Consider the following 19,844-nt stretch of genomic DNA (forward strand, 5'->3'; position numbering starts at 1 on the left):
TAGAAACACCATTATATTCCCAGTATCTTGCACAATAGGAGAAATGAACACATATTACATTTTCAATAATTACTAATAAACTTCTATGACCTAAACCAACTTCAATGATGAGAAAACTCATCAAACAGGCTAACTCAGCTAATTTCACTTTCCTTCCCTGCTGGTTAAAGCACAGTATTAATGAGGCTATCATTTTGTACTTGAGTTGTTACTGCCTCTAAGTGAGGGGGAAAATCCCACAAAAACAACCCAATTTCTCTGTGCTGACCATGGCTCTAAACTCCACAAATTTATATTCTTGGTTACCAAGTGAGAAAAGTAGTAAATCAATAAAATTCACATTGCTGGAAAAATAATTTAAAGCCCAATTTAGAGAACATTCATTACCTACCTTATGGGCTAACGTGTAACTTAATGCAATCTGCCACTATATAATACAGTTACCTTACATTATTGGCATGGTAAAGTATTTTCTTTAACAAATGTGTTGTAGAGAAATACAGCATCTACATTTATTTTTGTTGCAGTAAATTTTTATTCATTGTGCTTACATACTCTTGTTTGCTCCATTATACTCATTGGCATATATTTGCAAAGTTACAAACTAGAGACGTAAAAGGATAATTTAGCACTGCTGTAGTTGTTCTCCATTGAAAGGAATGTTGGCAATTCTATACTTATAAACAAGTGAATAATTGAGTACCTAAAGGATATAGTTTTAGAAATGTGAACACATATTCCCCTGGCCAAAAGTAAAAACAGGTCTTTATTGGCCTTGCTCACATAAGGGCTAGTTATTCAGTAACTACCTGATGAAATAAATACTAATAAGGGCATTGTGCTCAATGAGTTCATGAAGGAAACATAAAGAAAAAGCACAAGAAATGGCTGCAATTTGCATAACTTTGTACATGACTAGTCTCTAATACACTTTAATTACTTTGAATGAAAGGACTTTATAAACACTGTGCATGCCCTGCTCTTGTTGACAGTAGACCTAAACACTTCCCTGAATGAATGGCATGATCCTAATTTTGTTCTGAGCACAACTATCATACAGATTTCATGATTATTATGCACTAACAAACTGAGCTATTTGGCTAAGATTTATAGAAAACAATCTTCTAAAGCAGGAACCATATTGGACTTGTTTTATGAACAGAACTTTATACTCAGTAGGTGCCCAATAAATATTTTAGTAAATAAAATTTTTGAATATTTCTTCTGCATCAATATCTACAAGCCACAAAGGTTGGAAATGTAAAGATTTATGAGGTCTCCTATCTTCAAAGAACTTATGGTTTAGGAAGAAAAGATTAAATCAAAGATCAAATAAAATTTGATAAGTGTTAAAATTTAGGGGAGCAGAAAGTAGAAGCAGCAGCTACTTTTGCTGGGATGGGTCAAGTGTCGTAAAAGGATTAACTAATTAAAAAAGAAGGGAGACAATATACTGTTTTGCCCACACAATGTGAAATTATCCAATTAATTATCCAGTAGGCCATGGAATCAGGCAGACAATCAACATTAAGGCCTACCACAGGGCTTTTGCACAGAATAAGCAATATGTGATACTTCAAAATATTAAAAATTAGAGAACATTCCTGAATCAAGTATTTTTACTTTAACTAAATTTAGTCTAAGTTCTTAAAATGCCTAAACATTATAGGTATTTAAATATACTACTATTTTATCACATCATGAATTAAAATGTATAGTATTAACTTGTAACAACCACTAGGAAAAAAAATTATAATTAACATTAAAGAAAGTTAGAGTTAGTGAATATAAAAAATAATACTGTTATTAATCTTTGTAAGCTAATATTCAATCCAACATTGTAAAAGCAAATAATCTCTCATTTTTCTTTGATGAGAGAAAAGCCTTTTGAGAATTTTGCTTTTATATAACATATAATGATATACTTCCTTTAACCTTTCAAGATTCTAAAAAGTTATACTAATTTCTGAAGTATTTAGCCTATAAAATCTCTTACAAAAATAAGTACTATCATCAAATTATGACTGAGGATTTAATAATAATTTTTATAATAAGGATTCAACACTAATTTTTTATAAAAATAACCAATGCGAGGAAAACAATCATTACTTACCTGCATAGGTTTGGTAAGTGGATCCATTCTAACTAAATAAACTTCCAACGTACGTTCTTTTTTCATTGGCAATGGAAGTGTCAAGTAACAAAAAGGATCAAATGTTACTGAAATCTTAGCACACTCGGGACAAACTAAAGTTGATTTGAAAAGGCCATGAAATATATCTACTATGATAGAATCATTTCGTTTTAAATGGTTTTCCCAGGCTTCTTCTGCAACCACCTACAAGGATAACAGGCACAAATTACAAAGAGGTTTTACAAACTTACAGCAGTGGTGACCATAATATCATGAAATTTACCTTATCTGGTCTTCCATCAGCATCTTTTAGTTGTATATATGGTTTTTTCCTAATTCTATTCAAATCTTCATGTAGTCCATCTAATAGGAAAGCTAATAGTTCTTGACAGTCTTGCTGCTGATATCCAGAGAACTGAGGTGCAAAACGTCCTACCTGTGTCTGTAAGAAAAGCAAAAACTATAAAAGCAGTACTAGGAACAGCATCGATTTTTTAAAAAATGTACAGTTGAGCTTCACTATTCATGTATTCCACATATGTGAATTTGCCTACTTGTCATTTGTGGCTATGTTCAGAGTGGTGAAAAAATTTCAGTCATCTGATGTACATGTTCTCAGCCTGAGTTGAATAAGGTGATGCTCTGCCTTCTTGTTTCAGCTTTTATCCTAACTATAAAAAAGTATCCTTTTGTGGTTTATTTAGCGCTGTGTTTTTCACATTTTATGCTGTTTGATAGTGATTTCAGTATTTAAAATGGCCCTCAAGCACAGTGCTGAAGTGTTAGGTAGTGTTCCTAAACACAAGAAGGCTGTGATGTGCCTTATGGGGAAAAAATATATGCTGTTAGATAAGCTTCATTAAGGCATGAGTTATATTGCTATTGGCCTTGAGTTCAAAGTTAAAGACTCAACAATATATATTAAACAGGTGTCTTTAAACAGAAACACACATAAAATAAAGTTATGCACTGAGTGACTGATGAAAATGTTGTGACCAGAAGCTTGGAGGAATCAAACCCTATATTTTCCCTAGGACCAATGCTTCGTTATTTGTTACTTTTGTGTTTGTGGCAACTTCATGGAACATAACTACTGTGAATAATGAGAACTGACTGTATATATAGACAACAGGAAATACATGAGTTATATTTTATTTTGCATTCCCAGTAAGCACTCAGTGAAGTTTATCTGAGACAAAATAGACCAACACATAATCTCTGTTTGGTCTTAGATTTCATTGTCATTAATTGTTGTTTCACTATTTGTCAAAGGATTTTCCAGATGTTCTTAATTCTTAGCTCTAGGTCTTCCTATTGCCTCCTCCTGAAAATGTTTGGCAGGCAGACAGTAAGAGACAGGTTCTCGTCTTTGCTATATTACCACATATAATATATAATTACTTATCTAAAAGCATTTAAAAAATAACTACCCTATAAAATATAAAAGAAGTGTTGATTTGAGGAAAGAACAGGAGCAAATATCGTAAAAAGTTTTGTACAAAAAAATGGGAAACACTGAAGACTTAAAATTCAGTGTTTTAACATTTTGTTCTCGGTCACTAGAAAAAAACTACCAAGTTCCCAGCTTCTGTGTGTAAAAAGGGTGAATCTCATAGAGATAACAGAAACATTTGTGTTCACATGCAACTTTCCTAGTCCTTATAGTACTAAGTATTTTATTGATGAGACTAAAAAGAAATGTAATAATATAAAAAAAAGTCAGATATCAACAGCCTATTTACACATAATTTTAAGAGAGAAAAATCTAACAAAATGAAACTAATTGGAATGATGGGTAAGGGTTCAGAGATTGTCCAGACTAGTTTGTCCAAAGTTTAGAATGTTAAAAAAAGATAAACAAAGGGGTATTTTGATTTGCTGTTTTAAAAACATTTTCTAAAAACATTTTTTGTTATATAGCTAACAAAATGTTGCCTAGTATATGTCATATATGAATTCCATTTAAGTTACTTGTATAAATAATGGTTTAACTCTGCTTATTCTCTATAAAAGTTTAAAATGTTTCAGAAGTCTTACCTATGTAATTAGAAAATTTTTTAACAATATAAAGCTAAATTTCAGCTCTTATTTGAATGGTAAACTAAATTATTTGAGATTTTATTGATTCTAAGTAACCAATTCACAAATATGAATACACTGAAAAGCCTAAGAATTATATTGAAAATACATTTAATTAATACTTAGTGCTTGTTTTGCAGACTAGTTTCATTTTAATAATTTTTCAAACTTATAATGATTTTCAAAATAAATTGAGTTCTTTGTGTTCAATGACATGCCCAAATTTAGTCCTTTATATTCATATAAACTATTAATGCCAATTTTCCAGAGATATACTGCATTCTAAAACAACCATGCAAATGCTCACTGCTGTGTCTTTATAGTCATTCTTGTACCATACCAGGGTTTCTCAATCTTTTTTTCATTATTCCCTCCCTCCTAGTCCCAGATCCTTTTTATACCTTTTTAAAAATTAATTAACTGTCCCATACTCCACCTTGAAATTTTACACCATGGAGATACTATATATCTATTCATGTATTGTGTTCCTTTGGAGGGGTCACAAACCATTGTAATAGCTACTATTTTTTATAACCCCTCCCAAGAACCAACTTTGACCCCTTGGGGGTAATACAGCCCTTGTTAAGAGTCCATTTACCACACTAACCTTAAAGGCTCTTGGGGTGACGTAGCTAAACTTTCCAGACCACATTTGCTTGATCAGTTCAGCGTAAGATTTAGCTATTTCACCTCTCATTCCTAAGGGATTGTCAAAATTCAGTTCTTCTTGATACTTATCATTGAGGAAATATTCAGTAAGTGGAGGTGTATTGCTCAAACACTGCAAAGAATAAAATATATTTTCAAGTATAAGTAACCATATATGCATTTTCCTTAAAAAATGTTAAAATAAAGAGAGAAACAAATTTATTTGCCATAACATATAGACAAAAATTTAAATGATGGTCTCTTGCACTAATAACGGGTCAAATAAACACTCAAATGATGCACTCAACTATTCATTTCCCAAATTTCAAATCAATTACTTATAATAAATAAAATTTCTAATATTTGTTGCTGTAAAATCTGTATTAATTTTAACCACAGCAAACTACCTGTTAACTGGGAGAGAAGCTCAGAGTTTTCTTTCCTTCTTTTACTTGATTGGTAGAAATTATGGATTGTCTACTCATCCCAGGCACCTGCAAATTAGCCTGAGTAGGTAAAAACTGAGATAGAGTGCAAGCAAGAAATTAACTTAATAGAAGTATTTACTGCTTCCATTGTCAATTCTTTATTGTGAAAGAGCAGGCTTTAAATTTTTCATTTGGTCAACCATTTTTAGAACGGACAGTACAGATTAGCTGAGCCTGAGAAAACAAATTTTAGTTATGTGAACTCTGGGTAAGTGTGTTCTCACTTCTTCCAGCTCTTCTTTAATATCATAATAATCTAATTTTCCTTTATGGCAAAATAAAAACTATGAATAATTCTCCAAGTCTTTCCCATTTTCAATTAAAGAATTTGGTATTTAAAATAAAATGATGGGAGAAGTACAGTTTTTCCACAATATTTTATCTCAAGATGGAATAATTTTAAGTTAATAATATCATGTAATTTGACCTCAGTATGAACCCAGTATTACTTTATCAATTAGATGGCTAGACTATGCAATGGCTAAAACAGACATATGGTCATATAAGTAATGTTTTTTCTTGTGTGAAGATATTTGTCTTGAAGTCAAGTAGCAAAGTGCTGTAAGAAAAGCTAGTTGCTAGCATGTAAAATAGTGGAAACCCATTTTTATGAGAGCCTGGATTTATATTAATGGAAATAAAATTTTTTCAAAGCTTGCTTCTACTCATTTGTATTAAGTTAGATAGGTCTGGTAGCCATGAAAGGTTGAGCCTACTGGATTCACACAGATAACTCAGATGCTATAAACTATAATTACATATCATGTATTATTTAGCTAAAACTCCAAAACAAGGTATTCAACTTTTACTTAATTTTTTGAAATAGATTATGGAGCTCAATTTTGTGGTTTCAATTATAAATCAACTTATTTTTACTCAAATAATAATATCTATTTAGGAACTTTTCATATAATAAAAATAATATTGTCTAAATTGTCTCCCTCAAAGGCAAAAGGGAGAACTGCTTATGATAACATAGAATTTATTATTATAAAATTCTTAGGAAATGGAAATGATATAATCAGTTAAAAATGTTTGGGGTGGGCTATAGATGCCTTTAGAGTAAAATACATATCATTTTTAGCAGTAAAAAAAACTTATTTATGTGACCAAGAGAATGATAGAGACAGGCTACAGTGTAGAAGGCAAATAAGGGAAAGGATACTTCCCTACCTTTTCTAACTCCTTTTATATCTCAACATCTCTCACAATATTATACTCCTTTTGAGTTTCATTTTCTCTTCTTCTTTTGTATTACATGTTCTTTTAATTATAAGCCCAGCTTTGAAGAGAGGGCCAGGCAATCTAGAATACATCATGGCTATACTGAGAATATAAATGCCATCACTTAGTATCATCTGATTTAGTGCAAATAGGACCAACATTAACTAGTCAATTAGGCAACAGGAGGTCAAATAGCAATTTCTAACAATTATCAATTAGTTTTTAAATCCTTATATTTGATCACCTCAGGATTATGCTAAGAATATAACATTCCATTACTGTTTGTTAACACAGTTATGTAAAGGATATAACTTATGGCTTTATCAAATATCTCAAAGAACCAAGTTGTGCAAACATAAATAATTCTTGAACTTTGTTATTACTTAATTATTCACAAGTATCTTTACCTTGGAAAAAGCTTACAAGTAAAATTGAAAAATTTTTAGCTTTCCAATAGCATCCAGTGTGATCTTCCTAAAATGTACATCTAATCATGTCACTTCCTTGCTATAAATCTTTTAATGGCTCTCTCTGCTTAGAGATTAGAATCCCAAAGCCTTGGAAGGATCTGTCTTTTGCTCTCCTGTGTAGCCTCATCCTTTACCAATATGTTTTTTCCCATCCTGTTCCAGCCTTATTTGATTACTTGTCATTCCTTGACCTCCACGCCTTCCCTCACTCTGTAAGTTTATATTACTCCATCTACTTGAAAAGGTACCTTTTTTTGCTTTACTAACTTCTTTCATCCTGTCTGGGAAGCCTCCTTATATTCCCTTATAGTGTTTTCTCCTGTATGTTTCCAAAATGCTTACTGCTCACTTTTATTATTTTATACTCAAACTTTAATTCTTTGTCTTGCCAAATGTACTGAGACCTCCACGAGAGCACGTACCATGATATCCTTTATATTTACTTCTCTAGCACTGAGTACCATATGTCACCTGGCACTGAGCATGTGTACAATAAATGTATGATTAATAAACACGTTTTTTGCCTATATTTACTAATGTATTTATCCTCTTGGTTTTTACTTCTTTCCTTCAATGTTTGGCATGTGCTCCATAAATTTTTGTTGAATGAAATATTACTACATTAGGGAAAAATATATTTGATTGTAATGAATAGTATAAAAAGTATCTTTCAAGTACATCTACCTAAATACTAAACCAAAAGAAGGACAGTGCCATTTAAGAAATTTTGTGCTCTTTCGATTGATTTTTCATTCAGTCTACTATCTGCTTTGTAGTGATCCACTGCTTTGATTTTTTAAAACTCCTTGAAACAGAGAACAGCACTTATTTTCACAGTGACACATGTTGGTTTGAAAAGATTATAGTTCAAGATTAACAAACTAAATAACAACGAAACACAAATAGTTTTAATAGTAAGTAACTGCCTGTATTATCTGTGAAGGTATCATAACCGATATTTAAATTTAAGGTATTTAGTCCTAAATGGGCCATAACAAGCATTCTATTTGTTGAACAAGTTTTAAGAAACTCACAAGCTACACTTTTCTAATAACTTCTACAAATACAAATAAATACAGAAATTCAACAGCTAGTATAATTGTTCTACTAATACACAAATCACAGTAGTTAAAAGACTAAGGTGATGTCAGACGTTTCTCCTTCATCTTGAAAATACCACACATACTTTTCTCCCTCATCTTGAAAATACCATTATATTAGGAGACAATATGTTCTTATAACAGTATAAAGATCAGTTTAAAATATTAAAAGTTCTCTTACAATTTTTGGTATAAACTTTAAGACATAAAGGTCAAACAACTAAAATATTTTAATGCCCCAGGTGATGTTATATTAGTATTCAATGCCATCATTCTGGCAGAAGACAGAAGCCAATTTCTTAAAGTTGGTCATAATGCAGGTTGATTCAAGATGACTTTATACAATTCATTATTTAACCTTTTCACAATAGGCTATCTTAAAAACACGAACATTGGCAGGGCGCGGTGGCTCACGCCTATAATCCTAGCCCTCTGGGAGGCCAAGGCGGGTGGATCGCTCAAGGTCAGGAGTTTGAGACCAGCCTGAGCGAGACCCCATCTCTACTAAGAAAATAGAAATAAATTATCTGGACAACTAAAAATATATATATAGAAAAAATTAGCCGGGCATGGTGGCGCATGCCTATAGTCCCGGCTACTTGGGAGGCTGAGGCAGTAGGATCACTTAAGCCCAGGAGTTTGAAGTTGCTGTGAGCTAGGCTGACTCCACGGCACTCACTCTAGCCCGGGCAACAAAGTGAGACTCTGTCTCAAAAAAAAACAAAACACAAACATCTTGGCAATTATAAGAAAATTGGATACTTGGACTGGCTACCATTGAATACAATGTTTTAAAGAATAAAGATGATTTTCATTATTTTAATAGCTATCATAACCATAGTTCTGAAGTATCTATCTCAAAGATTTTTCTATAGTAAAATATCTTTTTCCTATCAGATAAGACTGTCCCAAAGCAATTCCTTTCTTAAATACATGTATATTTTAAAAGATTTACATATGTAGCAGTAGAAGATTTCCCTTTTAACCTGTAAGATGCCTTACTGAGTGATATAACACGGACTAAAAATCATATAACATGTGTTGTGCCTATGTGGAAACATCTCTTACTCTCAATGCTTCCTGGACTAAAACAGAACAAACCTTATCTTTTCTTAACATACATGGTTGTTCTTAGCAAAAACTGAGAATATAGATGAATGTATCATAAAAAACAGAAGGGATTATATAAACAGTGTGTTATTTTTATGGCTACTTATAAGTTTTGTGACATGTCTACCAGTCTCATACCATTTGGAGCTATGTCTCTGTTAATTTACTGGAGTTCAACTGCTGGACAGTGACAGAAGTCAAAACCTTAGTGTTTCAGGAGAACTAGATCTTATGATTTATCACCAATAAAATGAGGTCCAAATACGATGCAACGTGACACAGATCATAAACCACATTTTTTAAAATAACATAATTGTATCTAGAGTTGGTACTAAAATTGGGTAGAATTTTGTCAAATATCATGTTAAAAATTAAGCAATAATCAGACTAAAGTAAAAGATTTTACATTAAAACTTCCAATTTTTAATGTAAAAAAATTGCATTAATGAACAGGCAAATGTACTGGTTAACTAGGTTAAATATTTTCATATTTAAATTTTTTATGATCCCTATGCAAGTTTAATACTGTACAAAATTGACAAGAGCACTTGAAGATTTAAAGATTAAAAAACTAAACTTCATATTTAGTATATGGCAGACTTTTGGCATTCACTAATTTAATCTTAATGATATAATGACTGGTTGGAAAGTTCAAGACATAAGCTATTATGAAAAGTTGTTGATCCATGAGGAATGATAAGAATGGCTGGTGTATGTGTGAGCCAATCATTTAGTGAGCAGAAGTGACTACTAAGTAAGTATCTGTTCCTCTAAGTAGTTTGTGGTTCTCTACTTGTGCTTGCATATGCATATAATTTTATATGGGAAACTGCAAGTAATAAGAATATTCTTCTATTTGAATTAGGAGCCTTAAGACATACTCCTTGGTTTAAGTATTAAGATTGAACCTTTGCATGCATTCCTTCACTTCTTAGAATATTCTTCCCCTATAAGAAACTCCTAGTTATTCATTAACGTACACTCTAGCAGTTCTTCTAAATGTTACATCTTCTTCAGTACCTCAAGGAAAAACTAATATTCCTTCCTCTGTGTTAACTCCATATCTTGAATTCACTTATACTACACTTGAGAGCAGACTCCATACCTTATTCACCTTTGTTCCTCAGGATCTAGCACTATGCCTGGCATATAGCTCAATAAAGATACACTGAATGAATGAAAACTTGTATTGTAGAAAGACTAGAAGCAGTGCTTACAGAGACTTAGAGCAGTGGGAAAGCACTTGACTAAAAAGGAGATCTGAATTGCACTCCGTTATAACTCCAACCCATCTAAAAGTTTTACAAGTTCAAAAATAAAAGTCCAAATAACACCTAAAGAGGTTTTCCAAATGAAGGAATATAACCACTGTGAATGCCCCAACAACTATCAAGATAAATCCATAAGTAAAAGATATGTGAAGGAAATTTATTTGGAAATATATTTTTATGAAGACTGTTTCCCCTAAATCTTCAACTTGGAACTAGACATAAAAATTCTAAAGAGAATTCTTCTAAATAATCAAATGTCTCATCCAATGGGCATTCTGCAATATGGGTCAATGTATAAAGTATTTATTCTCTATGAAAAACTCTCTAGTCATAAACATCTTCCCTGAATCTAACATCTTAAAACTTAAATATTATGTGAAATATGATTTTCTTTCATAATTTAATTACTTAGAAAGATGCAATGCACTGCACATAACTTTTCTTTAGAAACACATGCACAAATCTTACTGCGCTTACATTACTTTTAGAAAGTTCTTCCACTAAGTAGGTTCTGATCAATAAGACTGATGTTTCTAGAGTTCTCTGACAAATTATAAGTGAAGCATGTAAGAGTCTCAATTTTGTATTTTGCTATAAAGTTCTATATAGGTTTTTTTAAATTGATGAAGTCAAAGTTCTACTATATAACCAAATCTCAAGTCTGTAATCAACATATTTTAGGAAATGAATAATTAATAGCCATCCCAATAACTTGTAATGAATCTGGAATTTCCCCAGTACCTGGAAAATAGCCAAAGTAATCCCCTTCAAAAAGAGAAAGTTGTCTTTTGTAATGCTGAATATGAACCACTCCCTTTCTGTTCAGGTGCTCCAGAAGCCCAATTCTCAAGTGATCATGTATGCTCACTATTTTAGTAAACCGGTAACTAGAACAGGAAAGAAAACAAACTTAATTTTTGATTACCTAAAGCTTTTGAATTGTGTAACTCATTTTGTAACTGATTAAAATGTAATGCCACTCACAACCCTTTAAAAAAATAGCTACACCTACTAACTGACCAATACTAAAAATAAAAACCCAACCTAGACTAACGGATTCATTCTTATTTTCTTATGATTTAAAAAATAATGCCTGAAGTAATCCACGGTTAAAGCCATCATAGAATACCCTTAGGTTTTTTTCCTGGATTTTAAGATTACATTTTCAGATTTGCCATGTCATTTGTTTTCTAATTCATCATGATAAGAGTAAAAGCATTTTGAAAAGGTACAGTATTGTAAAATTCTAAAGCATTCTATTAATACTGGGATATTGGCTCTAGTTATGTAATGACATAGTAGATGATACAGGAAAGTCTGCTGTAAACTTTTACAATGAACAACTATAAATACAGGCCTGTCCCTTTATCAAACAGATTTAAAAAATGAGATATTTTAAGCCACTTAATGTTTTTATTTTTGTTACTTTTTTTCTAGAAAAGCAAATCTTACTAAATTTGATCAATTCTGAAGATCTTCACATATTCTGTGGGAGCAAATGCAACTACAGACTTGTTTTGTTTTACATTTTCATTAAAAAAAAACAAATTGGCTGGGTATGGTGGCTCATGCCAGCAATCCTAGCCCTTAGGGAGGCTAAGGCAGGAGGATGGCTTGAAGCCAGGAGTTTGAGACACCTGAGCAACATAGCAAGACCCCGTCTGTATAAAAAATTAAAAAATTAGCCTAGCATGGTAGCATGTGCCTGTAGTCCCAGCTACTTGGGAGCTGAGGCTGGAGGATTACTTGAGCTCATAAGTTTGAAGTTGCAGTGAACTATGATGGCACAATACTGCACTCTAGTTCGGGCAAGAGAGTGAGACTCTGCCTCCCAAAAGAAAAAAAAAAAAAAAAAGGAAGAAATATAGGTAAGTAAACTATAAATGGACATAACTTTCCTCTTATTTATTTATTTTTTAAAACTTTTATTTTAACTGTGGTTCCCCCCGTCCCAACTAGTGAAAAGAGAACTAGAATACTCCACTTAAAATATTGGAATTTTACATAAAGTAAATGTAGTTTTAAAGGCAAGGTTTTTGAATTGGACAAAGATGTTCTAACACTTTAATATATTTCATTAATCTGGTCCTTATGCTTAAGGCATGAATAAACTTAAATTTCACTTAAAGTCCCTGCTATTGCCCCTTTGCCCTTTCCTTCAAATTCTATGGTATTTCTTCTTCAAACACTACTTCAACTCAATGAAGAATTATCATCACAGTTCTGGAACATATGAGAACTAATGGAAAATATTTTGTTGGCTAGCAAAGAAATGGCAACGCTTTTTTCCCTCATCTATAGGATTAAGGAAGTTCTGAGAATTCTATGTTTGTCAAAAAGACTACTCTGTTACTTGTAGTGAGTAAATTCCATAACTAGAAATCTCAATGTTAAAAAATCCATGATTATGTAAAGACCAATGATTTTCATATGGTAAGCTAAAAGAAATTGTATAGAAGATTCACTTGTGATATAGGTAACTGTAAAAGTCTTTGTGACAATGATTATTACACCACCAACAAGGCTATATAGGCTTCAGGTAAGGTGTTTTTAAATAAGGTTTAAAAACTACTAGACTATGACAGCAATTGTCTGATTTTATTTTTATTTTTATTTATTTATTTATTTATTTATTTATTTATTTATTTATTTATTTATTTAGGTGGTTTTAAATAAGGTTTAAAAACTATTAGACTATGACAGCAATTGTCTGTTTGTTTGTTTGTTTGTTTGTTTGTTTATTTATTTATTTATGAGACAGAGTCTCACTTTGTTGCCTGGGCTAGAGTGAGTGCCGTGGCATCAGCCTAGCTCACAGCAACCTCAAACTCCTGGGCTTAAGCGATCCTACTGCCTCAGCCTCCCGAGTAGCTGGGACTACAGGCATGCGCCACCAAGCCCGGCTAATTTTTTCTATATATATTTTTAGTTGTCCAGATAACTTTTATTTCTATTTTTAGTAGAGACGGGGTCTCGCTCAGGCTGGTCTCGAACTCCTGAAATCGAGCGATCCACCCGCCTCGGCCTCCCAGAGGGCTAGAATTACAGGAGTGAGCCAACGCGCCTGGCCCTTATTTTTTATTTTTAGTAACAGGCTACTCATGAGTGATTTTATGTTTAGGTATTCACTTTATGGGAAGCATGCTAAAACCAAATGGTTCTGATAACATTAAGAAATGTTAGTGTAAGTTATATTTATTTTAAAGAACTAAAGTTTATGAATTCAATTTTAATTGAGTTATTTTATCTCCTACTCCATTAATAATTTAAAACTAGCTTACACTGAAATAAAAGTAAATACTAACTTTTTAGGCAAGCAAGATAGTCAAAGTATTTATGAAAAAACAGTGTTTTTTTATAATTTCTTTTGTATTCAGTTCCTTGCATATAATATTCAGTAAAAAAAACAATTTTGAATATTGAGTATTAAGAATTGTGTGATTTGTTGATCTTTTAGTTCTTCTGAAAAGGTATACAGGAAAGGACAGAAGAAATTTTTGTAAAAAATTTAACTAATTTATTACATTAAGAGAAACAGTGAAGTTCTGACTGGGGGGTATGGGAGGAGGGGATGGGTGCATACCTACGTGATAAGTGCGATGAGCACTGTCTAGGGAATGGACACGCTTGAAGCTCAGACTAGGGGGCATGGGGGGGCATGGGCAATATATATAACTTGAACTTTTGTACCCCCATAATGAGCTGAAGTTAAAAAAAAAAAAGAGAAACAACTAAGCCACATACTTCTATCTTTTCATTACACTAGGCACATAACTGGCAACAAATATTAAGCTGAACTGAAACAGAAACTTAAACACCATGTGACAGTATGAACTATAAAGGTTTCTGATTATTTACATAATCAAAAAACTTTAAAATTTATCTAAATATTTAATCATTCAATGAATATTTATTAAGAGACATTTATTATTTCAAGAGTCTCTGTAAGTAGACTCTAGATAATGTTCTAAAACGATTTTTGCATATTACTTGTTGTGAAATCATTCCAAGAACTATTTCCATAGTAGCACTGGTATGATCTGTCAAGCTGTGACTAACATGGCAGCCTAATCCAAGTGCTATGAAATTGTTTACATTTGCAGGACATAAGCTAAAATATTTCTTGGACCTTACATATATTGCTAGCTCTTTGACTCTTCAGTTGCAAGAAATAAGTATAATATTATGTGCTATAATGCCTTTAAAAATTATTGTGCTCTTTTGGAGTTTAAATGGCTCTGGAAATATCATTAATCTACTACAGGTCAACTTCCAAACGTTCTTGGTAAATAATTTTTCTAATGCAGTGTTTCTCAAACCACCTGTGTGGAACAAATGATTTTTTAAAAAATTTCCAAATGGCCACAGACTGGTACAGAAAATACAATAAAATGAACCACTAGATAAATGAAATTAAAAATAACATACAAAAAACAAGCCCTATTTTTTATTATTAGGTTTAATAGATATAAAAATTACCCTAAAAAACCATTATAGAGATTTTTGATCACTTACAATTTTGGTACTTATTTGTTGACCAGAACTGTCTTGTCCATCATGAGAAACACTTTTCTAGTGTGCTTACTATTATCTGGCACTATACTAAACATTGCGGATATAAAAGAAAACCAAAGACAGCCTTCACTTTCATAATTTTCACCATATAATACGTATTTGTCTAGGAAGAGGTAATGGTATACACAAAGAGGTTTGAAACATAATGATTCTAAGAATTATTAGTAGTTTTGGCTAACGAGGTAGGCAGGGTCCAGTTTGAATTTTATCCTTTAGGTGATGGGAAACATGTTTTAGGCCTATCATAATCATATTTGCATAAATAATCATATTTGCTTTTTAAAACAATAAATTTAAAAGTAGTGTACTAAGTGGATTGGAAGAGGACAAATGATGGAAGAGAGATATTTTGATAGTTCACAAAAATGATGCTGACGTATTGAAATGATGTATTAGCAGGGGAGGACATGACAAATGTAAGTGATATTTAAGAATTAGAATGAACAAGACTTGGGATATGTTTTTTGGCTTGGGTTTCTGGATGGATGGTTGTACTTATAAGGAAGTATAAGAAATAAAAGAATCAAAATTAGTGTTAGTAGACATGTTGAGTTTGAATTATATGTAGTCTATCTTGGCAGGAATGCCCATTTAACAGTCACATATTGGAGGGAAATTCAGAAGGTAGAATTATGGTTGAGACAATTTGGGATTTGGCAGTATGTAACTGGATGTCAAATTCTCAAAGGTAAAAGGGCTACAATGAACCTAGCAAACAGGCAGTCAAAAGTGACCTTATCAAAAGCATTCAATACTTATATATTGTCTAGTATGTGCCAAGCACTTCTTAAGCACTTTATCTTCATTTTGCAGATGAAGGATCTAAGAAGTTTCTTATCCAAGGTTACATAGCTTATAATTGGCAGAGCTAGGATTTGAATCCAGGCAGTCCAGTTCCAAAATCCATGCTTTTACCTACCATGCTATGCAACTGATAGACTGCAGTGAGATGAGGACTGAATGGGAGATGAGAAACTAGGGAGAAAGCACAGACCATCATTTCAAGGTCATGGGTCCCTCTTACTCTACTCTCCATTAAAAAAAGAAAACACCTGACTCGGTATATATGCTGAAAGGAAGAAAGTGAAGAGATGAGGTGAAAAAATATAGAAAAGAGAAAACAATGTAACAAGCCTCAGGGAAGGTAACACAGGTTCCAGGAAGATGGTGGTATCATCATGATGGCAGATACATTTTTGGTATGGTGTTCAATGAAACTACTGTAAGTATAAGAGGAATCTCAAAGTATGTTTTATTATACTATTAAGAATTTCCTTATAAACAATCAGTAACATTTTTGTCACGAATTTGCTTCATTTTGAAAACATTATTGAAAGCCTTCTCCTGGCAAAGTATAAAACACAGTACTTAGAAACGCGCTAGGAATTATTCATAATGTCTAGACAGTATTATCTAATATATACCAAATCTAGTATATAATTGAGGCATTAAGAATAAACATTATATATTGCTCAAAATATTTTAGGTAATCCTCTTTTTAGAACTGGCACACATGTGAAAAAGCATCAATAGTTAGCATACAGAGGATTCCAATGTGTGTTTATTGAGTGTACAAACAATGTGTTTTTCACTGTGGCAAAATAGATTTCTGATACAGGGATTTCTGTGGTGGAAAAATATAGGAATAAGCATGAGCTATATATAATGTTACAGTGTGTACCTCTAGTAATTCTCTGCTATTTTATGACCAGATGAACAAAATATAAGTCATATACTTCTGCAGTCCCCAACTCCTCGGCTGGGGACCTGTGCCAATCTGTGGCCTTTTAGAAACTGGGCAGCACAGCAGGAGGTGAGTGGCAGGTGAGCCAGAGAAGCTTCATCTGTATTTACAGCCACTCCCCATCACTTGCATCACTGCATAAGCTCCGCCTCCTATCAGATCAGCAGGGGCATTAGAATCTCATAGGAGAGCAAACACTACTGTAAATTGCACATGCCAGGGATCTACGTTGTGTGCTTCTTATGAGAATCTCATGTCTGATGATCTGACGTGGAGCTTAGGTGGTGATGCTAGTGCTGGGGAGCAGGTGCAAATATAGGTTATCATCAGCAGAGGGGTCGGGCTGCACAATAAATGTAATGTGCTTGAATTATCCTGAAACCATCCTCGCTCCCCACCTCTGGTCCGTGGAAAAATTGTCTTCCATGAAACAAGTCTCTGGTGCCAAAAACGTCGGGGACTGTTGATATACTTTACCAAAGGAAATCAAAACCCAATTCAAATGTCACCTTCTTGGTGAAGCCTCACTTATTTCCCAATGACTCTCTTTTCTTTGTTTCCGTGACATTTTGCTGATCATGCTTTCCATTATATCACATGTTTTTTAGAGCCAGGGTCACACTCTGTCACCCAGGCTGGTGTACAGTGAGATGACCACAGTTCACTGTAACCTCGAACTTCTGGTCTCAAGTAACAACCCTGACCTAGCCTCCTGTGTAGGTAGGACTATAGGGACATCCCACCATGCCTGGCTAATTAAAAAAAAATAAAAAATTTGTAGATACACAGTTTTGCTAATTGCCCAGGCTGGTCTTTAACTTCTGGCCTCAAACAATCCTCCCTCCTCAGCTTCCCAAAGTGGGATTACAGGTGTGAGCCACCATGCCTGGCCTATATTTCATATTATATCTTATTTATTTATAATGTCTATCTTCACTAGATCATGAAGTTCTAGAGGACAGGCACTGTCTATCTAAACTCTGTATCACCAATGTCTAGACCAATACTTGGCACATAGTAGAGAATCAATTGTTGTTTGTTGGGTCAGCTAAATAAATTAGCTAGTAAAAACAAGAAAACTAGTTTAGTTGCTCTTAACTCCTTTGCCTCGTTCTCTCTCTAACACTAGATGAACCTAATCATCTATTTTACCCATAATGTAACTGAACACTGCTGGAGAAAATCTCAAGTGAATAAATTTGTATCATTCTAAATTGCTGATCTCCAACCTCAAATGAGAACTCAATACTGCCAAGCAACTTACCCTTTCATTCTTAGCTAATGATCTGGTCTTGTATTTTGGGATAATGGAAGCCATCACAAAAATCCTTTTCTTTTCTCATACTGTAACAGAAGTGTCTTTTCTCCATTCAAATGTTGCATTGTAAGGCTTAGTCCTGGGATGCAACCATTTCCATGATTTTAAATACCATCTACAACAGCCATATTTCTATTTCCAGCCTGGGTCTCTGATTCTATATTCTATACAAGAATATCCAATTGCCTATTATCTATCTGCTTGGATATTTCATGGACATCACCAATTGAACATGCCTAAAATTAATGCATAAATCTCCCCACCACAAATCTAATTTTCCTACTGACCTTCCTCCAACCACTCTGATTTCCTTAAATGGTTATATCTATCATTATGATGAACAAGCCAGAAACAAGAGAAACACTTGTGATTTTCTTCACCTTTCATTAATTTGAGTGCCTTCTATATGCCAGACATTATTTCAGGTCATTAATGTGTCCACAGCAGTGACTAAAAAAATCCCTGTACATATAGATCTTTTATTTGTGTGTATGTGTGTGTGTGTTTATGTATGTTGAGAGTATGGGAGGTAAGACATGAGCATAGCAGATGGTCATGAGTACTGTACAAAATGTGAGGCCACTACTGTTTTATATAGGGTGACTGAGGAAGGATCTGACTGATAACCGAGACCTAATGGAAGTGACAGAACAAAAGTGCAAATATTTAGAGGAAGAACATTATAGGTATAGGAAACTGCAAGTCCAGAGACCCTACAGTGGAAACACTCTTGGCATGTGCAAGGGGTCCAGTAAGGACTGAGCCGAACAAGGGAAGTGACCATGGAGGAATGTGATAGGAAATAAACTTCCAGTGGGCCAGATAACATAGGGCCTTATAGTCTGTTTTAAGGACTTTGGCTTCTGTTGAGTGAAATGGGAAAGCATTTAGTGTTACACAGTAAGAGTAACAGGAAATGCCTTAAACGTTTGAAAAAGATCTCTCTGGCTATTCTTTCAAGGACAGACTATAGGGGTTAAGGGTAGAAGCAAAGAAACCAGCTAGGAGATAAATGCAATAAACCAGACAAATAAGGGTGGCCTGGAACCTTCAATACCTTTGTAACACATTAAAATCTAAATTCTCCCTATGTGATCCAGTTTTTGTCTATTTCTTCAAACTCATTTTGTCCCACTCCCCTTCATACATTATTCCACAGGTTACTTCTTTAGGTTCCTCAAACTTGCCCATCTTAGGGGCTTTGCACAGTTTTTGCTCTATCTCACTTCAACTCTCACCTATCTACCTCTTACCATTCTTTGGTCATAGCTCAGATGGTACTTCAGGTGAGTATTAACACCTAGCTTAAACTAGGTGCTCTCCAGGCCCCTGTTATTTACTCACAGCACTTTTTTTCTTCATGATGCTTATCATAATTCATGATTGATTTAAAGTTTATCTCCCCTACTAGGTTGTAAATTCCAAGGAAACAAAATCTGTTTTGTTTATCATGGTAGAATTACTGCCTATCAGAGTGAAAGAGACTTAGTAGGCCCTCAATAAATATTTTCTGAGTAAATAAATGAATGACCTCATAAGTATACCTTACTCAAAAAAATTACTCAGCTTGATCATTTACTACAATATTCTTAAGATAATGCTTGGAGTAACTTACGGTTTTTGAAAATCAACTTCATCATCAAAGGAGGAAAAATATCCACCAGTGATATTTAGAAGAATGAA

The 19,844-nt window shown here is 33.3% G+C and overlaps 1 protein-coding gene across 8 annotated transcripts in view; it reads right to left on the reverse strand.

The window, feature by feature from the left end:
• Positions 1–19,844, reverse strand: part of USP15 (ubiquitin specific peptidase 15) — a 128,737-nt gene that overhangs the window by 18,924 nt on the left and 89,969 nt on the right. For 6 of the 8 annotated variants that reach the window (XM_045553459.1, XM_045553458.1, XM_045553461.1 and 3 more), the window contains 3 exons: positions 4,821–4,994; positions 2,418–2,576; positions 2,114–2,338 (listed from right to left, as the gene is read on the reverse strand). In XM_045553459.1, coding sequence (XP_045409415.1) covers positions 2,114–2,338; positions 2,418–2,576; positions 4,821–4,994 — 558 coding nt within the window. Of the gene's footprint in view, positions 1–2,113; positions 2,339–2,417; positions 2,577–4,820; positions 4,995–11,265; positions 11,412–19,844 lie in introns of those variants that run through there. The other 2 variants (XM_045553465.1, XR_006735766.1) reach the window with 2 other exon arrangements.

The sequence above is a fragment of the Lemur catta genome, chromosome 6 (genome assembly GCF_020740605.2).
Source record: "Lemur catta isolate mLemCat1 chromosome 6, mLemCat1.pri, whole genome shotgun sequence".
In the NCBI taxonomy this organism is placed as follows: domain Eukaryota; kingdom Metazoa; phylum Chordata; class Mammalia; order Primates; family Lemuridae; genus Lemur; species Lemur catta.